General features: G+C 37.6%; 1 protein-coding gene across 2 annotated transcripts in view; it reads right to left on the bottom strand.

Moving 5' to 3' along the window:
- LOC135717135 (zwei Ig domain protein zig-8-like) overlaps window positions 1-24,379 on the bottom strand; it is a 471,305-nt gene that overhangs the window by 19,797 nt on the left and 427,129 nt on the right. For both annotated transcript variants that reach the window (XM_065239086.1, XM_065239085.1), the window contains exon 7: window positions 5,836-6,047. In XM_065239086.1, the coding sequence (XP_065095158.1) occupies window positions 5,836-6,047 (212 nt within the window). The remainder of the gene's footprint in view (window positions 1-5,835; window positions 6,048-24,379) is intronic.

Genomic DNA, 24,379 nt, shown 5'->3' on the forward strand with positions numbered 1-24,379 from the left:
CCCCAAGCTCCTCCCCTGATCCTATCCTTCGACAATGTAGCCCTCTAAGATCGGCCCAACTCCTACTAGACATAGAGTTAAATTTATTTTGTTACAAACAATGAACAATTAATTATCAGCTCCGTAAAGCTAACGTGATTGAGCCTTTATGTAAACGCACTTCTTTGATCTTTCAACAAATATTCGAAGTATATTTGGATATTATGAAACTACTAAAAAATCTTTCAGCTTCTCTGAAGCACCCTTAATTTTTTTTAAGATCTCGGAACTTTGCTAAAAATTTTCAGAAAATTCCTGAGTTTCTCCCAGCTTCTGTAAAGTTTCTGTGAGTTTTGTGAAGAAAATTGAACTGCCCTGCGGTTTTTTAATCTTTTTTGATGATCTTGGAGTTCTCGAAATTATCATTATTTTTTTCGTGCTACCCTGAAATAAATGGAACTGTCTTACACATCCACACATCATTGAAAATCTCCGAATTCCTGTAAAGTTTAAACATATGTCAGAAGTTTTGTAACCCTTTCAGGAGTTCTCTGGACTTCCCGGAAATTCATAAAGTTTCTCAAAATTTTCCTGAAGCTCATGATACTGTCTTGAAGATACAGACCTTTAAACTCCCCTGAAAGTCTGGACTTTCATGAAGTTACTGGGACTACCCTTAAGATCTCTGAGCTTCCCTGACTTAGACCTAGTTTCCCTGAGATTCGTGTAGATTCTTTAAGTTTCAACAATTTTCCTCCAGTTCTCTGGACTCAAAGAATTTCTCAAATTTTCCTGCAGTTTCCCTGATGCCTGAAAAGCCTGGAATTTTACTGAAGCTCCTTTATTATTCTGCAATCTGTTTACCAAACATCCAAAAATTCATGGTTTTCCTTTTATTTTTTTTGTCTACCTCACTTACTTTTCTGGTGATGTTCCTTGATTTAACATGAAAACTGTTCTTAAAATGTCCAAACATCCCGACGTTTTCTGAATTACTTTGAATCTGTGGCAACTTCTGTACATTTTCCAACATGTTTTATAAGTTATCTATCCCTGATGTTCTGTGGACTATTTTAAATTTTTGGAACATCTGAACTACCAAAAAATTCTCGAAATTTACCTGAAGCTCTCAGAATTTCTCTAAAGTTCCTGGCCGAAGCTACGTAGCTTTTCTTAAGATCTTTAAACTCAACTGAAGTTTTAGAAACTTCTGTAAAGTTTCTACAATTTTTCTGAAGCTAATGGTCATCTCTATAAATTTTCCAGAAATCTATAAAACAGCCCTGAAACTTTGGAAATTTACCGCAGTTCTGAACGTTCTTGAAGCTATCGGAAATACCTTCAAGGTATTGAAACTTTTTTAAATTCTTGGGAATTTCCTAGCAATTATCAGAGCTTCTTCAAGGATCCCGCATCTTTTTCTGTCTTTAATGGTATTCAAATAAAGCATCCTAAATTTTCCAGAAGTTTTCACACCTTCATTAAAGGTCCCGCAATTATCTTGAAGTTCATGGGACTTCCAACTTGTATGAAAAATGATGGACTTTTTCTTGGAACATCTGTAATGTTCTTTTATTTTTTAAGGTGTTTCAAAATTTTCCTGAAGTTTTCAGAACTTCCTTAAATACTCAAGATGCTTATGGAACTATCCTGAGGCTCACATTACATTCTCGAAGCTATTTGAAGTTTATTAAAGATATTTGAAGTTAATAATCTCTGATCAACACGAAATTTTCATTTCGAAATTTGCTTATCATATGATTCTTATGAAAATCGTCTTAAGAATACCAGGAAAAACTGGTTTGGATGTTTGATATATTCCATGGCAAAGCTTCGTTTTAAATCCCTGATTGAATCTACGTTATTTTTTATCCTTGAATTGTTTTCAGTCGATCTTGTTTTCCGTCCTGAGCACCAATGCTACCGACGCCAGGGAGGCAGCTTTCACACCTGGACCCTACCACCTATTAACCCATCAACTCATGAACCGGGGACCAACGGGTTTACTTCCCGTCCGAAGGAAGGCGTGATCAGAGATGTTATGCCTCAGAACATCCCGGCGGCGCCAACTGGGATTGAACCCAAGCCTGCTGGGGTGAGAGATAATCACGCTTACGACTACACCACCGGCGCAGCTAATGAATCTACTTTATGTTTTATATGTTTGCAACACAATTTTGACTTTATGACCGATGGGCGTCCAAAAATTCTCGTACGTATTTTGATGCATAGATTTTTTTTTAAAGTGCATGTAGATCGATTTGTCTGCGCCCATGTAGTAGGTATTTATTAATAAAATCAAATTGGTTTCGGAGCTGGGCCATATCGTGCATCTCGAAACGAAAAACTTTTTCATACATGTGTTCATACAAAAAGTATTTTGTTTCGAGATGCGCAATGTTGCCCCTGATTAATTATGAAGTAACCATGAGTAACCAGCATGACAGGCCTGTTGGTAATGCGCCCTTGTACTGAATGGGATATTGTGGATTCAGGATACTCCGGCTACCGGTTTTTTTTTTTGAAGAATGTTTCTAACGCCACACTTCCATATTGATGTTCATCATGGGTGGCCTAAAGCCGTCTAGTTAAAGTATGGACGACTGTCACCACAAAACTGAAAAAAGCTGTTCCAATAGACCAAAGCGGTGCATTTTGACGGTTCGATTAGAACAACTTTCGACAGAGGTCCATACTTTTACTGAAGGGCTTTATGGTGGCCTCCTTAGTAACCATTCTCAAAACCTTAAAATAATTTATAAATGAAAAAAATAAAGGACCAAATTCATCGGCTTTGTCAAGGTAGAATTTATGTTCCTTCTTTAAACAGATGGTTGGATTTCATTTGGGGCATCCCTTAGTTCAGTCGGTAAAGGCGCAGCTTGAAGGCAAGACCATACTGGAGGTTGGTACGTTAGATTTCCGGTCCGGTTTAGGAATTTTTCGGGTTGGAAAATTTCTCGTCTTTCCTGGGGATAGAGTATGATTGTACTTGCCACACAATTATACTAATGCAAAAATGGTACCAGGCATCGAAAGTTCTCAATTAATAACTGTGGAAGATGCACACTAAGCTGAGGGCACGCAATATGCTAATATGCGATTAGCAATAAGCTTGAAGTTCGAAGAAGAAGAAGAATAAGAAGAAGAAGAAGAATGAGTATGATTTTATACGATCGGCCTATCTTAACCATTATATGATCTCTTATTTATTTTAGAACGGATTTTTTTTTAGAAAAAAGTGGTTTCAATCAATAAAAGTAAATATTTTCATGGGAAACTTCATTCAACTTCCTTTCGAAATCAGATTTATGCTAAAACTTTAGAAAACTATGCTTGGAGACTGGACCTAAGTTCATCGATATTAGAAGTGACATGCATTTTAGGATGTCAGATATTACACAGCTAAAAACAAGTAGTGTAAATTTCCGTTTCTATGATGCACATAAATGGAGCGTCATAAATCATACAAATTTACATTATAAATGATGTAAATTTATGAGACATGTCATGCAATATTCCATATATTGTATGCAACTTTCCACCTTTGTTTGCAACATTTCTTGCAAGCTGCTAGTTTACGTGAAAAGGAAGCTTACATGCATGAATGTTTGCATGCATGGATGTTTACATCACCAGTAAAATTCAGATTTTTTAAGTGTGTACATATGTATAATAAAAAAAAAAAAGTACTCTACACATTATTCACCTCTGCTTTCTTGTGTCCATCAATTAACGGTAAGATGAAAATATGTAGAAATAGAGATCAATTAATGTACTAAAAGTGATAATCCCTTAAAATAAATTGAGATGTAGCACATCAAGATATGGAGAGTTATCTGTATTTTAATTTTACCTATTTTTGTAGTCCTTTGTAACTTGTCCATTGCAGAGATTTAAACCCACGACTTCCAGCGTGAGTTGGCTTTGGTGCATGATGTCGACCCTTTATAAAGCAGGCTTATTAACACCAACTTGTATTTCTCTTATTTGAAATATTTGTCCAAAATTACAAGATAAGAAACTCTTGAAGTGTAGATAACCAATTCTACACTATTATAAATTACTGTTAAAGTAAAATTTCCTACACCGTTCGAAAAATTCATGTAAATTTCTGCGAGATATAGCGCACATAAAATTAACGCTAGATTTGGCATAAATTTACGCGATATTTCGAGTAAATTTAAGCGTAATATCTCATAAATTAGCAATATTGTATGCAAGCTTATGAACAATTTAGCTGTTTATGCCAAGTATAGCTCAAAATTGAACGAAGGGAGATTTTACGCGATGGTTAAAATTCAGAATTTTTTCTGTGTAACAGTAAATTTCCACGTTAAGGATTGAAATATGCTGGAAAATTGGTATGTTTCTGAATGAGATATATTAATTTATACATTTTTCTATACATATTAAAACCTAAACAAATGTGATGTCCCCCTCCACCACATGGCATACATTGTCACGATTCTTTCCCCTTTCCACCCCCTAAATGTGTGTTATATTTAACTTAAGGATGGCCCCTAAAGGTATGTTTCTCCAGGAATATCGACGGTCCGAAATTCACCTAAATAGATTGCTGCAAATGTTCGCTACTCATGTTTAAAATGTTTTGATTATTTAATAGAAAAAAAAAATTCTAGCAATCTTTTTGGTTTCACAGCACTTTCTTGAAAACATTAATATTTGGTACGATATAGATTTAGTACATAATTGACATTTTGATTTTTTTTGTCAATAATTCAATCGATGATTTTCATTGCTGACAAATGCTTTGGAAGTTACTGTTTTTATTAAACCCGCTTTTTAAACTTTAATGTTTTCAAGAAAGTGCTGTGAAACAAAAAGGTTGCTGGAATTTATTTTTTTCTATTGAATAATCAAAACATTTTAAACATGAGTAGCGAACATTTGCAGCAATCTATTTAGGTGGATTTCGGACCGTCGATATTCCTGGAGAAACATACCTTTGTGGGCTATCCTTAAGTTAAATATAACACACGTTTAGGGGGTGGAAAGTTAAATAAAAGTTTAACTTCTGTGGAGTAATTTTAATAGTATAATTATTCGATTATTTCATACGATTTTGCTAGGAAAATCTGTTATATGGCACAATCAAAACTCATCATTCTTGACCACGTAATCTTTTTTTAATTATCAACACGGTCACCTTCACTGACCTGTACGTAAGAAATCATTCACAAATGTAATAGCATACTATTCACCGATTTTAAATCCCTCACACCTCCGTCAAATGCTACGTCATGAATGCCATGTTCCCCAACTGGATTCCTGAGTAATTTGAAATGCATCTACACGGTTGGTTTATTTTATCATAATGATTATACATCGAAAACAATTCCAATTCGGTTTACGTGTTTTGATGAATATAGAAGTGTATTGTCAAAGCTTTTGCCCAATACTTCTGCGTATTGCATGAGCACATATAACAAAGAATCGAGCTGGGTTCCACGAGTTACAAAGCATTCGTTCCACACTGTCCATTATACATCTGCGCACTCCAATAGATTCAGAGATTTGCATCGATGCAAGTGAAGGTTTTTGAATATTTATAGATTTTCACTATTCATCTCCTTTCAATTCAGCCTTTACATGCATGCGAATCTGCACATTGAGTACCGGTAGGTGCTTGGAGTTGGAAGGAATAAAATCGAGCTAGAGTGGGAAACTAGCTGCAAAATCCATGTGCAATAAAGCGTGGCTTATACACTTTTTAAAGGAATTTCCGCGTTGAACGGAGAATTTCGCTCGAGAGCGACACATAAAATCGAGAATGATGATGACTATAAATCTAGAAGCGGCAGGCGAAAGTTCGAGTAAGAATAAGGCTCTTACAGTGCTGTGAATGTCACCGTCGAAGTCCGGTGCACCACGTTCCAGCTGCGTTTTCCAGCCTCGTCGATTTTCGGTGAAAATCTGCTGGGTGCCGTGATACCAAATAATGTAGGATGGTGGCTCCAGGGCACCACGGACGACGCAACGCAGTATGACGGCACTCCCCGCTTTCACATACCGGTCGGAATCTCCAATAAGCTCGGTTCTTGGCACTGTGAAATAAGTGGAAAAGAGCAAAAAAGAAGCAAAAAATGTAGTGTCAGATGGGAAATAAACGAACAGTAAGAAATTTCCTACTACGGTGCATCCGAGGCATGTTCCTGGTTCCAGCTTCGTCCGATGTGAATGCGCTTCGTTTTAATTCTCTTTTGCACATTTTGCTCCATTCGCTTGGACTTTTTTTCTCTGGTTTTGATAGCGTATTTTATTATCTCAACCCTGCTTCAGCCGCTCGAAAATTTAAATTAAAACATCTTGGTTAAATAGGACAGAAAATGAAATGTAAATTTTGCGGCAAGCACAAAGGCGGAAATCATTAGCTGCAATCTTAAAATCACCCAGGAAAAAACTTTCCGGTTGACTATATATGTGCGTGTGGTTGTGGTTTTCCCGGTTTCAGTGGAACATTAATGAAGTGGATTTGCAAAAACTTTCAAAACTAATTTTTGGTTTTATTAGTGAGACGTTCAGGGCATTTGGGTAACTTTCCACAAGGCAGGTAATCAATATTAAGTGGAGCACTTCTGTGCTCCACTTGAAGGCCCGGCAGGTAATTGTAGGACTCACTGCTCTTAAAACGTGAACCTTTATGTGATCTCTATCTTTTTAAGTTAGCTCAATTTATGCGCTGAAATGATTGTTTGTTTATTTGTGTGAAATAGTATTCAATTAAATGCTAGTCAGATATTTTTCAAACCTTGTGAACCATGGTTGTAAAACATTATGTTGTGTTAAAAATTATATTAACATCATTCGCTGAATCGCGTTAATCGTCGGTTGTGCTGTATTTTGATGAACTCACTTATATTACGATCATTAAAGAGCAAATGAAAACATGAAACATATGTGGAACACTGTAATCCGCATTCATAGATACCTCTTTCGTAATCGTCAATTCGTGTAATTCCGTGTAGCACTGAGATCTCCACCACGTGTGGCAGCACATTCTGTAACGCGTATTTTCAAAATAAAAAAGAAAAACTTGAGCCAAGCCGTTTAACAAGCTACTTATCAGAGTTTATTCCTTTGAAAGTATACCGCCATTCAGCAACGATGCGTTACAGACGCTTTTGTGTATGTGTCGTGCCGAATCGGTGTGCCTTCAAATTTACTGGAAAAGCTGCAAAATAGCTTCAAGAAGAAGGACCATTACCTTAGAGCATAATCTTCACTCTGCAAACAACTCTAAACTGCTAGCTAATCCACAGCTCGCTCTGCCTTTATTTATTGAAGTAGCGTCCTTTCCGTATTTTTCTCGGTTCTACTGGCTCTCTAGGATGATGCCTTACTCAATCCTCAATCCTTGGCTGTGAATGAGAGTGAGTATGCATCGACAATGAACGGTGTGATTTTGTGTACCATGTGTAATCTGCTTAAATAAATCTACTCAAGAGGCAGTATTAAGAGATATTTATGGGGATATTTTAGGGAAAATTTTACAACACATGAAGAGAATTTTTTACGCCAACAGGGATGGTGGTAGTTTTAGCTGTCACAGAGCAATGATGATATTTTATATAAACTTTTCGTTTTGTAGGTGTGAAGGCTATCGCATAAGAGTTTGGTTTAAAGCTTTGTAGGACAAGGACAATGATTTATTTTATCTTTGTTTCCTAAATCCTAGCGATTCTTATACTAAATACATTGCTGGTTAAAAACTTTGAAGACCGTCCTCTATCATCAGCCCTCGTTAATTTTTTTGGAACGGATGGGTCATATATGCTCACCTTTTATGATTGACTGTACCAATGTGATAACAGCTAACTAAATAGTTACATACTTTCTCCAGCAAAGTTGTACTTGTGGACGATAACTACACATTAAAAATAGGAAAGGACAGGTTTAAAGCCAGTTTTTTTTTGTTCGTTTATTTAAAAAGCTCAAATGTCGCTAAACAGTGCAACGGAGCCGAATAAAAATGAATAATTTGAAAATAGAAAAAAATAAAAAATAAGTTTACATATTTTTATGGGTTCTTCTTCATGGGATGCAACTCGATTCTTATTTTTATTATACTCTATCCTCATCTTTCCTTTTGTGATCTTTTAACAATGTCAGACCTATCTTATAGTACTCGTCATTCCGGTAGTTTACCCGTTGTTTGCAGGCTACATTTTCGATCGTTTCCTCTTCGGTGCTCTCGGCAGCCAGGATTGTCACGTCTCTTTCCATCCTCCTCCTCAAGCATCGTTGATGTTGTTATCAAACGATGCACCTCCAAAAACCACACCAGTGAACGTACTGCTACCTCGTCCTGGTTTTGCTTTTCTGGTTCGTTGCGGGACTTCTGCTTGGGGCAGGAATTCATTTGTTAACGCTTCGTCTTACATATGAAGCATTTATCCTTATTCCCATCATAACATTCATTCCCCTTTCCAATTTAGGCAAATAAACGAACACAGAGTTTTCTTTCTCACGTCCATGTATACTACCGTTATGCGTAAAACTGTCCCATGTTCTATGCAATCCTACACTCTAAGATTATTTTACAGATTTCTGTAAAATTTTACCGAAACCTCAACAGCTGAACGTTCGGTTAACAATTTTACAGTTTTCCTGTAATTATTTACAGATATCTGAGAAAAATTCACAGATTTTTGTGAAAAATTACAGGAAATCTGCAAAACTGTTTACCGAACGTTCAGCTGTTGAGATTTCGGTAAAATTTTACAGATTTCTGTAAAAATTTCTAAGTGTGTATGTATGTATGTATATGACAGCAGATTACACCTTGTACACCCGTTTAAATACATTTTATGACCGGAAAATTCCGGAAAGGTGATTTTTCTGAGGTCTGGTTAGGAAGTAATTAAAAAAAAATGCAGCACCTTCTTTTGTTTAAGAATTTTTATTGTATGGGTGGCTTCCATGTAAGAAGTGCTTCAACAAAAAATGATATGAGCTGTCGTAGAAAATCCAGGCCAGTCCCACAGGTCGATCGCGAAACAGTTTGGAATCGACCGTGTCCCGTGTGATAAAATCGTTCAAGGAGACCCAGACGACCCACCGGTGAGCTGGCAGCGGAAGAAAAGCGAAGACGACCGACCCAGTGAACGCAAGGAAAGTGAGGGATTACTTCAAGCGTAATCCGAACCTTTTGATTCGCGACGTGGCCAAGAGTGTCACTTCTTCCGTCTGGTTCGTCCAGCAGACAATGAAGCGGGCCTTCATGGTAAGGAAGGTGCCTAACCGAACCGATAAACAGAATACGGTGGCCAAATCCCACGCCAGGAAGCTGTACCGTGAGTCATGTGGAACTTCATGCAAAATAACTGACTAAAAGCTGATCCCTTTTCTGTGTTGCCTCAGTGGTATAACTGGTATAGTTGGCCAAATTTTCATGAAAACGACACTGAGCGTTCACAAGGACCAATGTCAAAAACTTAAACAATGGCTTCTTCCGTAAATTTCTCGTAGCTCAAAGTCAATCCATGTAAGCCACCAACTCTATAGGATATGGGGACTCACCCTCTACATAATCATAGTGGTGGTTTACTTGAGTGGTTTTCCGTTCTCGAGAAATTCACGGAAAAAGCCATTGTTTACGTTTGCGACATTGGCTCTTATGAAATGCTATGGTTGCATACTCAGTAAGCATTGACGTTGAGGACTCTGCAACTCTTTACTCCTATGGTAAAATCCCAAAAGCATCTAACAATCTGTGAATGATCTTTAGGGAACTTTGTCTTGTCTCTTCACTCCACCATGAGGCACCTTCTCTTCACGTAAAGCTTGACAGGATCTTATAAAATTTTAATAGGAGTGAAAGGAAAGGAAATTTCCACCAAAGGATTTTTAACTAGTATTTGCAAATCTGGCAGAAGCCAATCAAGAGCGTTATTAACCAGTAATATTGTTCAATGGGCTTTTAGTAAGTCTACTAATGAATGTTATGATTTCAGAACGAACTATTCTGTTGATGAATTTTAACGTTTGCCTTTAATAAAAACTTGATTTTTTTTTTCTATAAATGCTTGAAATAAAACTAGGGTTAGTAGTGCCAGTTTTAGGCCCCATTGGTCCTGAAATTGGCCCTATCTTAAATTTCCCCATTTTACATTATTTTCATTTTTTTTTTTCGATATAATATTTGAACATATCTTTTGTCATAAATCTACGCAAATAAAACCATGAAATTTTTTTTCAAATTCGATTTTAGCTCTGGGGTCAAAACTGTACCACTAGTGTCAAAACTGGTACACTTACCATACGTAAAATAAATCCAAACGATTACTTTCGTTTGTAAATAGTGCTCCCGTTGAAAAACTAGCTGTTCCTGGTAACTTTGAGCCTGCTAGCTGGGAGTCCCAGCCTGGGACCTTAGCCATAGTGGTTGAAAAAAGTTTGTTAGGATCCTGTTTAGCCCCTCCTTTGCCTTTTAGGTCAATCTTTCCACTTTTTTGAGTACAAAGTAATTGGAGTAGATCTTTGTGTTGGGATTTGAGCAAAAAAAATCAAATGGCCGCAGTTAAGAAACATATGGAGGGTTGAATGATTGGGTATTACAGGTATCGAAGCGTTCGATTTGATTTATCGTCCTGCTTGCGAAATTCTTGCGAATGGAACGATGGTCACCTCAAAACACTGCATATTTTCCACCTTAACTGGACCACTTGTTGCAAAATTTTGCTGTTTCGCTCTGAACTTTAAAATGTGTGCTGTAGACTCCTAATTTGGGCGGTCGTATTTTTCCTCCTACGAATCCAAATGAAATCAAAGGTTGATGCAATTGGTTCCAAACAATTAGAAAAAGTTAACGAAAATACAAACATACATTATTTTTCTAAGTTTACAAAAATAAAATTGATAAACAAACAAACTTAGTATTAGACAAATTAAACAAGTATTCGCGAGGAGTTTTCCCACTTTTCTACCATAACTGAAAAAAATACATATTACGTTAAAAATTAGGCTGTAATCAGTTAAGGTAGCTTGCCTTAATATATTGATATATTTTTTGCTATGTGAAGCAAGGTGAGGAATTTGTTAAATTAAGCTATTTAGTTATAAATAAATGACTTAAATAGCTAACGATAAACAAAGACATAAGTTCAGAAGTGCTAAGAAGTCATATAATTATAAACCACTCTATTATTATATTAATGGAACTGACTGCCCTTTTGATTCCCTTTCACATTTAACAGCTAGTATAATCAATTTTATAGATCGATGTATTTCTATACCACTTGAAATCACTTAAATGGGGTCGATTTTGGATGATCGAGTTCAACATATGTTATGTGCGCGAGTGGTTGGTGCAGCCGAAAGGAAAGGAAACAAATCCACCAAACTCATCAGAACCCAATAGAAAAATTATGGGAGGTTATGAAGGGAAAGCTCCGGAAAACAGGGAATATCTTCAAAAACGACAATGATTTGAAGAAAGAGTGGATGAGAGTGTGAAAATACCTAATAATATGGGCATTTTCGGAACGAAGACGATGTCTAGCGGCCGAAAATAGATGATGGACACCATTTCGGAATAAAAGATGGCAACTTCTTGTTTGTGAAAAAGTGTTAAACAACAATTAATAGAAGTGAAAAGCTAGCCCAATAAACTACGTAGACAATGGGTGGGGGGGAGGGGTGATAAATGTCTACGGTCCATACAAATTTATAAACAATGTATGGATGATTGTCTACGTGGGGGCGGGGGCGGTCTAAAACCTCTTAAAATCGATCAACGTAGTTTATAGAGGCCGGAAATGGGTGATGATGCCAGTTTAGAATCCTGTATTTTTTTTTATTGCTGAAATGGTATCAATCATCTATTTCCGGCCTTTTGAAGTCTTCCCCGTTCTGAAAATATCCGTATTGTGGTGTATTTGACACTTTGTCACTAATCGGAAGTCGTCATCTTGGATTCCAAAATGGCACCAACTATTTATTTTCAGCTTCTACACGTCGTCCCCGATCCGAAAACACTCTTATTGTAGAGTATTTGACATGATCATGAGCATGATTGACCGCCCGTAGATGCTACTCTGTTATTATCAAATCAGCTGTAATTACACAGAGAACCAATAGACGATGCTTGAGACTAATATTCATTTTCAATGTGTAAAACCTGGAGATCTAAAACTAAGCAATGCAAGCGCCAGCCACGTTCAAATACTGGTCAAGAAAATAATGGGAGGAATTGTTGACAAAATATTAGGAATTTTCGGTTGCTAAATGTTCGATGCTCTAATATTTTTTTTGGTTTTGTTTAATTATCTGAAATGTAAATGAATACAAAAAAACACGCACACACATACCTACACCTACTTCTCTTGCAGACACATTAGCCACGTCATTCGGAGTAAAATTAAACAAAAATAGGATTGACGAAGTAATTTCAAAGGCAATCCTATTTGGACAATCAGATTTAGTTCCACAGTGATATAAGGGCGCAAAAGAGGCTCGAGTGTTATCTTACACACCTAAACAAAAATTTACCGTCTTAGATCAGTAATGCTAAAAATTACAGACGTTTCGGTATTTTCTAACTTTATTGCTGAAAACTGTAAATTGAATGACCGAATATCGGTAATTTCATTTTAATTTAATGAAAACGGTAAACATTTTTACCGGCAGGCAGGGTTGCTTCCACTCACTTGCTATAAAATATTGTTTTTCGGAATTATGAAACCATTAGATGTTATATTGGTAATTAGTACCTGTAAGTTACAGGTCGTGAAGCATGTGTTTGAAACATAAAAGCTGTCAATATTGCTTTCAGTGCGTCACAATCAGCGATTTCAGTGATGCAGAAATCATCCCACGTTATATATGAGGTTTATAGATGTTTTCTTCATACTTCCTAGGTTCAACATTTTCCAAAATAGTTTTCTTTTGCTTTTATCTTTAAACGTTTTTTGAACGTGCACCTTACTGTTTTAATACCACTATAAAACTTGTCGTATACAAAATCAATCTAAGTTGAATTTATAAAGTTCTTAGAGAGATTCTGAACTTTCCAGATTGACGTAAACATTGACGGCGCCATTGAGCCGGACTGTATTTTCACGCAGTGATTGACAGTTTCTTATGAGGTATTCGGAGGTTTGTTATAAAGAAAGTTGAAAACACTTGTTTATGACATATCATAAATTAAAATAACTGAAAATGTGCAGGTTGTCTTATAAGGAGTTGAAAAAACTTTAAATTAACACTGGCAATTAGATGTACGCTTTGCTGCTAATAAAACATCTTTATGACGGATCGAAAGCGCAAAATGGCAACACTGCTGGACTGTTGTTTTTAACTTTTACCGTCTGAATATTTTTTAAGTTTTTCGTTTGTAAATCTCCGTATTAAGTGTATATTAAGTTTTTGTTCTACTATCCATTATCCGTCGTGTCACAAAAAACTCAAGTTTAAACTAAATTGTGTATATTAGTCCAGCTAATTCATCACATTATAATTGTGCCTCTCTGCCAAAATCATCATGGCGAAAAACTGCGGAAAGTGCTCGAAGTCTATTCGTGGCATTAAGTTTGCGAAGTGTGCAGGCTTTTGTGAGCATATGTATCACTACGCTTGCTGTGGACTGACAAGGCAAACCCACGACACTATTCTGGCACACACCATTTGGATATGCAGTGAGTGTAAAACTACCGTCAACAACCGCTCGCTGAAGGAAATTTGCTCCAACGATGATGGTATCACGGCTATCGATGACCTCAAACAGCAGATGCACGAGCTGAATGGAAACGTCCAGTCATTGTCCGACACCGTGTCCGCTTATGTCAACAACTCGAAGTCTGGATTTCAAAAGTTTGATCGTCAACTGGAAGATACCAACAACAAAATTGAAATGTTCTTGGAGAAAGCCGGAATTGTGGAAGATGCAGCCAGTCACCAGAGAAAACAACAACATCAAAAACATCGAACCGGGGAAGCAACGTTCGCCGAGCAAGGGGCTGCGGATATCAATATCGACGGTCTGACTGCTCCACGTTTACTACCCGAGGAATCCACATCGCTGTTCTGGCTGTATCTCTCTGGGTTTCACCCACAAGTGTCCGTTGAGGATATCCAAAAAGTGGTGGAAGGCTGTTTGAATATGAGCGACACTGTGAAAGCGGTGAAATTGGTGCCCAAGGATAAGGACCTCTCTAGGGTAACGTTTATCTCCTTCAAAATTGGATTACCGCTCGATTTCAAAGACACTGCATTGCTACCCGAAACCTGGCCACCGGGCCCCCAGTTCAGTTAAGTTAATGTATTGTTCTATTTCACAAAAAAACGAAAGGAATGTTGTTTCAGAATAGCCACACCCAGCGAGGTTCCGGGCTGACGTTCTACTACCAGAACGTTCGAGGGCTGCGTAGCAAAATCGAGGACTTCTTGACTGCCGTCTCTACTTCTCCATACGACGTTGTAGTTCTGACCGAAACTTGGCTCGACGATGTTATTCCGTCCCGGATGCTGTTTGGTGACAACTTCGTGGTATACCGAGGTGACCGCACTGCACTTACTAGCAACAAGAAACGGTCCAGTGGAGCCCTCATCGCGGTTAGAAAAAAACATCCCGTCGTCGGTTTTCCCGGTAAATGAGCATCAAATGGAGCATGCCTGGGTCAGTGTTTGTGCAGAAAATTGCAAGATAATTGTTGGTGCCGTATACATACCCCCGGACAAATCTAGCGATGTGCAAGTTGTTAAGCGTCACACTGCCTGTTTGGACTATGTTACATCTACACTGAACACGGATGATATAATCTTTGTTTTCGGTGACTATAACATGCCAGGACTAAAATGGAGCAATTTGGCAGAGGCGTTTCTCACGGTTGACGTTAACAAATCGTGCATCACTCGATCAGGTGCAGCGTTGCTCGACTGTATAAACTCCAGTAATATGCGCCAAATAAATGGCTTTGCTAATCGCCACGGCAACATATTGGACCTATCGTTTGTCAGTGAAACACTTGACGGTGCCTTTTCCATTGACAGTGTAGACGACCCGCTCGTTGCTATCGATGTTTGCCATCCCCCGCAGCGTTGCCAGAATGTTTTAAAGCTTATCGGTATCAAAGATTTTAAAAAATCGGTATTTATCGGTATTTATCATTTTAATTATTAATTTTATATTTTTGTTGTTTTTGAAAGCGAAATTTTTTATTTTTGGACTATGATCAGAAAATTCTGGAAGAAAACTCCGGGGAATGTTTGAATTAGCTTCTGGAGGAAGCTGAAAACAACATCCAGAGAAAGAAGAAATAAGCTCTCCAGGAGGAAATTTGAGGAAAGTTCTGAGAGAAGTCGGAAAAACATCCGCGGATCTTCCAAGAAATAAATTGAGAAACTTCTGGCGAAAATATAAAGAAACTTTAAAAAAAAAATCGGATTTCACATTCAAATTTCGGAAATCGAAAATAAGTTCCAGAAGTAGTCATTTCCAGGGGAAGCCAGAAGGAGCTCGGAAAAACCTTCCAATAGAAGTAAAATAAAAAAAAACTGATAAAAAATTTCAGAACTAGACGACAGAAATTTCTGGGAGATGTTTAATTGAACTTCCTGAAGAAGACAGAAGAAATTTCCTGAAGAGGCTGGCAGGTAGATTGGGAAAAAAAATCTGGAGGAAGTCGGAAGCCTGAGCGCTAACGGAACAGTCGAAAGAAACAAGGACATAATTCCGGAAGAAAGAGCTCTTGGGGGATGTTCTAATGATCTAGAAAATTTTCCAAATGGTCATAAAACATCCCTGAAGACCCCGCAATACCCTCAACATTGCTTTTGGAACATTTCTGAAATATACTTAGGAATATTCCATACGTCCTCGAGCTGTTTTGCTGATTATAATGAGACTCCCGGAATATCTCTAATCAACTTTGAAGGTCTCTAGAGTTTCTTGAAGATTACGAAATTTCTTAAGCACTCTCACAATTTTCTTGAATTTATTGTAACATCAGCATTGAAGTTCTCTGATCTTCCCGATTTTTCTAATTTTTAAAAGTTATCGACACTGCCATTAATGAGCCCGGAACTTTCCATAAAATGTTCTCACAATGTACTAATGTTCGTGTAACTTCCCTCACGTTTCTTAAATTTGCATGAGCCCCTCGGAACTCCTTTAAAATTTCAGCGATTTCCTAGAAATTTATTGATCTGATCTGATTGTCCTGACGTCCTCGAAGCTTTCTAAAGTTCTCTCAATTCTCCTGAAACTAATGGAACTGTCCCGAAAACCATTAAATGTTCCAGACGTTCTTTGGAGTTGTGAAGTATCCAAAATATTTATGATGTTTCCTTAAGTTCACTGGAGTTCGCTGGACCGGGTTTTAGAATTTTAACAGAAGTTATTGAAACATTCTTTAATTTATCGAAACATACTTAAAAATCTGGACTTTTCTGAAGTTAGTTAGTTTTCTTTATTATGGAGGTTTTCAGCCTGAGGCTGGTTCGTCTCCGGTGTTTTCTTAGGTTTCAGAACTTTTTAAAAGTTCCTGCAATCCTGTGGATCCGCAATCAAAATCTAGAAGCATCTAGTTCCGGGAAGAATCATTCGAGCGAAGGCTGAAGAAGCTTCCAAGGGAAGTCGAAATAAGTTTCCGAGAGGAATCGTTAATAGAAAATTCCAGGGGAAAGTTGTAAGAAAATTCAGGAAGTTAAATAATGTTTAAAAAGTATTTCCTGATTCCCCCGGATTCACCAGAAAGACCCGAGCAAAGTCGGTTAACAAAATGAAAGCAAATCGATATTAAAGTGTGCAGTTCCTATCATAATGAAAACTCATTTTGATTTCAAATGTTGCGACATAAGTCTGATATCATATTGTGCTTTCATTATGCAGTCAAGACGTTTTAAATGAAAGCAACTTAACTTGAAGTTCTGCTGTTTACGTCTTGTTTAAAATTTAATTGAAATTCATCTGTCGTGAACTAATGATTATCGTTTATCTGATTTGTTTAGCACATTTTAGGTCATTCGTGGCTTGCCCGCGGTGAGATTGGAGCCTAAGTCTTTCAGCTTGAGAAACATGAATGGTAACCATTTACTCTAGGCCCGTATTCAGTTAAACATTATGAATGCAAAATCAGTAATAAAATTGATTTCATTGAAAGCAGGATTAGTTTTCCGTTTGCTTCAACAGTGTAAAATGTTGCTCTCATTTTTGCTGTGTTAACCGTTAAGTCAACCAAAATGAGATCAACTGGAGTATTCAAAATAAGTTACATCATAACAGCAAATTTTGATTTCAATTTGATCTTCAGCTTTGCTCGGGGAGCCATCGACTGTTTATTGATTCATGGGTAGCCAAAAACGCTGGGGAAATTGAAACATTAATTGAAAGAGTATCCATAAGACATTTTTAAAGATGATTTTTTTTTAGAATTTTGAAGACTCAAAAAATTTGAGATATTTAAAAAGATACAAGTCTCACACAATAATTTTCCCCGAAATTCTGAGCGCAGGCAGGCAATAATCATTTTGATTATTTAAAAAATCGGTATAAATCGGTATAAACCCTCAAAAATCGGTATTCTGAGGAACCTTATCTGTATATCGGTATCTAGTTCGGAAATCGGTATAAATACCGATAAATCGGTATATCTGGCAACGCTGATCCCCCGTTCGTAGTCACCTTGAATGACAGCATTTCCATGCGTTTCGAAAATGACGACTTCGACTACCAGGCCTACAACTTTGCTAAAGCTGACTTCCTACGATTGTTGACGTTATTGAGTGAGGTTGATTGGTCGCCTGTCAGGAGCTGTTTGGATATCGACACAGCCGTTCACTTTTTTGCCGTTTCTGTCCGCCAAGCAATAGATCAATGTGTACCGCTACATCGCCCACCAATGATGCCCCCGTGGTCAAACAAGGAACTGAAAAGAAGGAAAAAGCATTGCAAACTCACACACAGGACTTACCGCAGATCTCGTTCTCTATCAGACAAACTAGTCTTCCATACAGCTAGTCGGCGATACAGGAGTTTGAATGGCAAACTCTACCGCAAATACGCCAGTGGAATCGAAAGGAACCTCAAGGAAAATCCTAAATGTTTCTGGAATTTTGTTAATTCAAAGCGAAAGGAAACTGGTCTTCCAACTTCTATGTCCTTAGATCAGAAAGTGGCACACACTAGCTCGGAAAAGTGTGGACTTTTTGCTGAGTTTTTCCGTTCCGTTTTTGAGGCTCGCCTGTGAATGAGGATGCTGCTGATCCCCTTGACTTCACTCCAACTGACGTGATTGAGCTGGATACCTTTGAGATTTCAGCAGAAGATTTCATCAAGGATGTCAAAAAACTGAAGTCGTCGAACAATCCTGGCCCTGATGGAATTCCTGCATGTGTCATAAAAAAATGCTCCGTTCAACTACTGGAACCACTGCTGTGCATCTTCAACCTGTCCATGAGCGTGGCCAAGTTTCCAACAGACTGGAAGTCGTCCTTTATGTTTCCTGTTCATAAGAAGGGTAGCAAAACTGATGTCAGCTGTTACCGTGGAATAACGTCCCTCTGTGCTTGCTCAAAATTGCTCGAAATTATCGTCTCCAACTATATGTTCAACAGAACAAAAAGTCACATATCTACGAATCAGCATGGGTTTTTCCCCGGAAGAAGTGTAACCACAAACGTCCTTGAGTTCACTTCGATCTGTCTTCGAAATATTGGGCAGGGAAAGCAAGTAGATACAATATACACTGACTTGAAAGCTGCATTTGACCGGGTCAACCACTCCATTCTTCTAGCTAAACTACGCAAGATGGGCTCATCTGCCAATTTCGTTCAATGGCTCGAATCATATCTCTGCAACAGGACTCTTGCAGTAAAGATTGGATCTTCAACTTCTGACTGGTTCTGCAATACCTCCGGTGTACCTCAAGGAAGTAACTTGGGACCGTTGCTATTTTCGCTGTACATCAATGACGCAACTGTGCTTCTGGAAAATGGATGTTACTTTATTTATGCTGATGATACAAAAATCTATGTGATCGTTGAAAACGAAGACGACTGTCTGCGACTCCAGGAGGCACTGGACAAGTTTGCATTGTGGTGTCGTGCCAACAATATGACCCTCAGCGTACCTAAATGCCACGTCATTAGCTTCCACCGCAAGAAAAATTTCCTTCAATATGAATATGTCATCGACGGAACCACCCTATCACGCGTGCAGACAGTGCGTGATCTTGGAATTACATTGGACTCAAGTCTCACGTTCAGGAACCACCACGAAGATGTTATTGCGAAGGCACGACGGCAGCTTGGTTTCATTGGAAAGGTGACAAAGGAGTTTCAAGATCCTTACACATTGAAATCGCTGTATGTTAGTCTTGTTCGTCCAATTCTCGAGACAGGCTGTATTATATGGGATCCGTTGCATATCACCGTGATCGATCGCATAGAGGCCGTTCAGCGCAAATTTGTGCGATACGCTCTTCGCAACTTACCGTGGAATGACCCGGTTAATCTGCCACCCTACGAGAATAGATCCCAAGCAAGACGGCTTGTCATAAAGAAGTTGAAAATACTTTGTAATGACTAATGCAAAGAATCACTAATACTTTAATATACATCATTTAATACATTTATACAACCTAAAAAGCGCAAGACGCGGAGCTTATACAACTAAAAACTGGTCTTATAACATGTTTTGGAAACATCATAAAAACCAGCGACAAAAAAAAAACAATAAAAAAAAACTTGAGCATGGGATTCGATCACTGGTACTTGGCGTGGCATACTTGTTACTACCTAACTAGACCAACACCGCTTGTTGAAAGGTTTGTTATAAGTATCTATCATGTTCTTGCCAATGGCATGAAAATTATTTTCTCGTTCATCACGCCTTCGATCCGTCATGAAGACTTTTTGTTAGTAGCGAAGCGTACATCTAATTGCCAGAATGTTATTTAAACGTATTTTCAACTCCTTATAAGACAACCTGCACATTTTCAGTTGTATTAATTTATGAGATGTCATAAAAAAGTATTTTCAACTTTCTTTATAACAAACCTCCGAATACCTCATAAGAAACTGTCAATCACTGCATGAAGAGACAGTCCGGCTCAAAGGCACCGTCAATGTTTACGTCAATCTGGATTGATTTTGTATACGACAAGTTTTATAGTGGTATTCAAACAGTAAGATGCACGTTCAAATAACATTTTAAGATAAAAGCAAAAGAAAACTATTTTGGAAAATGTTGAATCAAAGAAGTATGAAGAAAACATCTTTAAACCTCATATATAACGTGGGATGTTTTCTGCATCTCTTATAATACATTTATACAACAAGCCGTTCTAATTCTTTTTCAAAAAGATGTTTTATGTGTTACTTGGGATGCCAACTACTGGGATTGGAAACGCTGGAACAAAAGAAGGAAGAACGCGAAAGCTGTATTTCTAGCGAAACTACTGAACGCCGAACTTGATGCACTGAATCTTCTTGCTCTCATCGACATTAACATTCCCGGATATGCACTCAGGAATACCGAATTTCTCCGCTTACCACGCTGGCGACAGGACTACGACGGTAACGAGCCAGTCATGCGCAATTTCAACGATGTTTATAATTTGTTCGACTTCAATGAAAACTCTGTTCAATTCCGCTCAAGGCTAAGAAGAATGAATTGATGTTGATGCTAAGAATTATTCATTAAGACAACAAATTGTCGGATGAAGATATCAAAGTAATAAAAAAAAAAAAAAAGGGTGTTGAACGAGAATATAATTTTCATGCCAGTAGCAAGAACATGATAGATACTTATAACTAACCTCTCATCAAGCGAACTTGGTCTAGTTAGGAAGAAACAAGTCTACCACGCCAAGGACCAGTGATCGAATCCCATTTTCAAGTTTTTTTTTTTTGTTTTTTTTGTCGTTGGTTTTTATGATGTTTCCAAAACATGTTATAAGTCCAGTATTTAGTTATATAAGCTCCGCGTCTTGCGCTTTTTAGGTTATATAAATGCATTAAATGACGTATATTACAGTATTATTGATTCTTTACGTAAGTCATTAAAAAGTATTTTCAACTTCTTTACGGCAAGTCGTGTTGCTTGGGTTGTGACGTTCTGAAAGCGGAATTGACAGGTTTTATGAGTCAAACACACATTTTACACCCTTTTCTTGTTACTTGCAAGCACAACATATCATTATATCATTCAATGATTTCATAATTCCGAAAAACAATTTTTTATAGCAAGTGAGTGGAAGCAACCCTGGTGGCAGGTCTGTAAATCAGCTGCATCACTGACTTCGGTGAAATATTTTACTGAAGTTTCGGTAAACAAAGCGTTCCATTACTGAGTTCGGTAACGGTCTCGGTAAACGTCAAATCCACCATAATGTGATTTTCGATCGACTTTGAAAACGTTCGTGTTTGTGAAAAATAAAAAGGTGAAATTATGGAGGCTGTTATGCAACACCAAGATGAGCGAATCGTAGATATTTTCCGTAAGTAATAAAATTTTGCTATCTTAATAAATACCGGTTACAGATGGCCGATGTTCCTTTTGGCGACGATCTGAAAACAGCATTTGGAATCTTCATCCAATGCTTCCCTGTTTTCAGTGTAGCGCCGAATCCTTCCGACAAAAACTTGTTTTTGTTCATTGGTGAAGCAATTTGCAACACTAACACATTGATCTCGACTGCAGCCAAATTTTTGCATGGTTGCAGTGACCGCCACTTTGTAACAATATTAAAGCAAATTACAGCTGAGTCGGTTACCTTTTAAAAAAATTACAGATCTCTGTCGCTAATTTTCGATTTGCATATCGTCCTCAAAATTACAGCTCTCCGGTAAAATCGACTACAAATCAAGCAATGCACATCGGTACACATTACCGATCATTCGGTAAATTTAACAGCTTATTTTGTTGATCCAGTTTACAGATTCTCGATTACCGAAAACATTACCGGCCGTTCAGCTGTTGAAAATTCGATAAATGAATTACCGAAATCGGTGATTTTTTCTAAGTGTATATGTTACCATAAAACAAACATTTGCGTCATACTAAGCCATCAGCGTCATCAAACCCAAATGAATGGTTCGATTGTCACAATGGCGATTGGACCGACACAAAATTGAACAGAAGTCGACTCAATCGTGCGAAAACTGCATCCATCCACAAAGCAAGCCGATTCCCCCGAGTAGGTGTTGAAACAGTTGACGTTTTTTACTACACTTGCTTCGTTGTCGTGCGTGACAATCGATTTGTATTCGTACTATCATACTCTACCATCTTCTCTCTTACACAATACAAACGGTAGAACAACATTCGAGTAAAAAGAAAATTATCAAATAACTATCATATGATATGTGTGATTCTTTGAAGTGAAAATGAATGTAAGCATCAAATGTGCTTGTTTTCTACTATGTACGTATAAATAAATACATATTTAGAGCCTGATTTGCCCCAAAATCCTCTATCAATTGAAAGCATTTAAACTGGTTTATTGGCTTAAACAGACAATATATTTTTTTGGAAATTTCCAAATATACCATTAGGGTTTCTTTAAAAAATGCTCACTCGCGCTAATACCGTCACTTAATGAGAATTTACCGTAATCGCGACAATAAAAGGAAATGTATTGATTCCGTTTACCGTTTACCCGTTTGATGCTGTCACCTAGCCACGAACACCAATAATAATTTTCATTAAAACTGATCCCAGCTGATGCCAGACTAGTGTCTATAACTCTCCAACCATATTAATCCCCGCTATGTTAATGATGATGGTAATTGTCATTAAGGAAGATTAATTTTACACAACACCCACCGGGACTAGGTCGGTGAGATGCGATGTCTGGTCTTCCTTCATTGTCTAACGATGAAACTGCTCTGGATATTCAGCATGACAACCGTAAGTTTAGCGTATGTTTGTCTAAGCTCAACGAAACCCTATTGGTGTTTAGTTTGTACTTTGTGTAATTCGAAAACGAAACCACCATGAGCAGTGAGCATAGTCGCAGCCACATACCACAGGATGGCTACACAGCGTGAACGAGAGCATATTACCTACACAGATTCTCGTTTTCCCATGGGCCACGAGAAGAATCGTTTCAGGAGTGATGCGAAACTGCTAATGAGAAGTGAATAATGAAAGACAATGTTAATTAAGTTGTATTTATAATCTGCTTTTTGTGGTAGTTGTGTAAAAGTAAATACGCTTGGTATTTTTCGATTCACGGCACTGTCGGAAAACGGTAACAACTTGCATCCAGGGTTCCACGCTGGTTCGTCGTATGGAGCTCATTTCCGTCGAATGCGTTAAAAACAATGAAGAAAATAGCTGCAGCTGATCTTTTCACATCAAATTATTTGCTTACGAGTTGAATTACGGTTGATTTAAATACATTTTCATTAGTTCGTGTAAACGAGTACATATTTTGGATACAAATGTACTGAAAAAACATGATCCCTTTCCGTGGTCAAGTGTGGGCATAAGTCCCTTCAACTTGCTCCAAATGACATCCCGATCTGCCCTGAATGCGCTTTATAGTCTTCTGTAACGACATCCAATGTTCTGCGAACCCACTCAAAAAATCTACTCAGCACATTTCTGCAGTAAACTTAGAGCCCACTGGTAAAAATTCATGATAGTAGATACAGCAGTTCTTCATTCTTGCAATCGAGCTACACTGAGCTTTAACTTGAAGTTCCCTAAAGTCTCCTGACAAAACAAAAAGTTCACAGGACGTTATAGAAGTATGTTTTACTCGTCTCAATTCGTCCCAAAAACCCTTTGCTGATGCTATCATAATTTTCAGCAATGTCAGGAATGCTCTACTACTCAAGGAATCTTCCAAATAAGCTTCACAGTTGCAATTTTTTAATCAAATGTTAATTTTAGCCTTCTATATCAGTAATAGGTGTGCAAGGCTCAAACTTGTGTAGACTACTTAAATAAAATTACCTACTACTATTAAATCATGGCCCTGGCTTTGCTAGATGTTTAATGTTTCGTCCCTCGTGCAAGACAGCCCAAGACAACCACGTAATAATAGTATTGATAATTAATAGTTAATAGATTTTTTTTAAAAAGATGTATCTTTTAGCAAATCTGAGAAAATTAAAAAATCTTTCGATAAAAAAAGAGCAGTTCACCTGTCGTGCTTCGTAAAAGCGATTCCATAAAAAAATCTCACCACTTTAGTAGCGAAGATTTACTCTGTTTTAAGACAACTCTACATCAGAGTGCTGAGAGGAAGTTCACGGCTCAAAAAAAAATACCTAAGTTTTGATTTTTATAGAAATATTGGAAAAAGATACCAAAAATAAAAATAAATCACCTTTTTTCCTATTTTTTTTTATGAAAATTCATGTGTAAAAACATTTTTTGTATGTCATCATGGCATAAAGTTGGACTTCAAACACCATAAAACATCGG

The sequence above is a fragment of the Ochlerotatus camptorhynchus genome, unplaced genomic scaffold (genome assembly GCF_037179485.1).
Source record: "Ochlerotatus camptorhynchus isolate MF236.1 unplaced genomic scaffold, CSIRO-AGI_Acam_v1.1 ptg000048l, whole genome shotgun sequence".
Lineage (NCBI taxonomy): Eukaryota > Metazoa > Arthropoda > Insecta > Diptera > Culicidae > Ochlerotatus > Ochlerotatus camptorhynchus.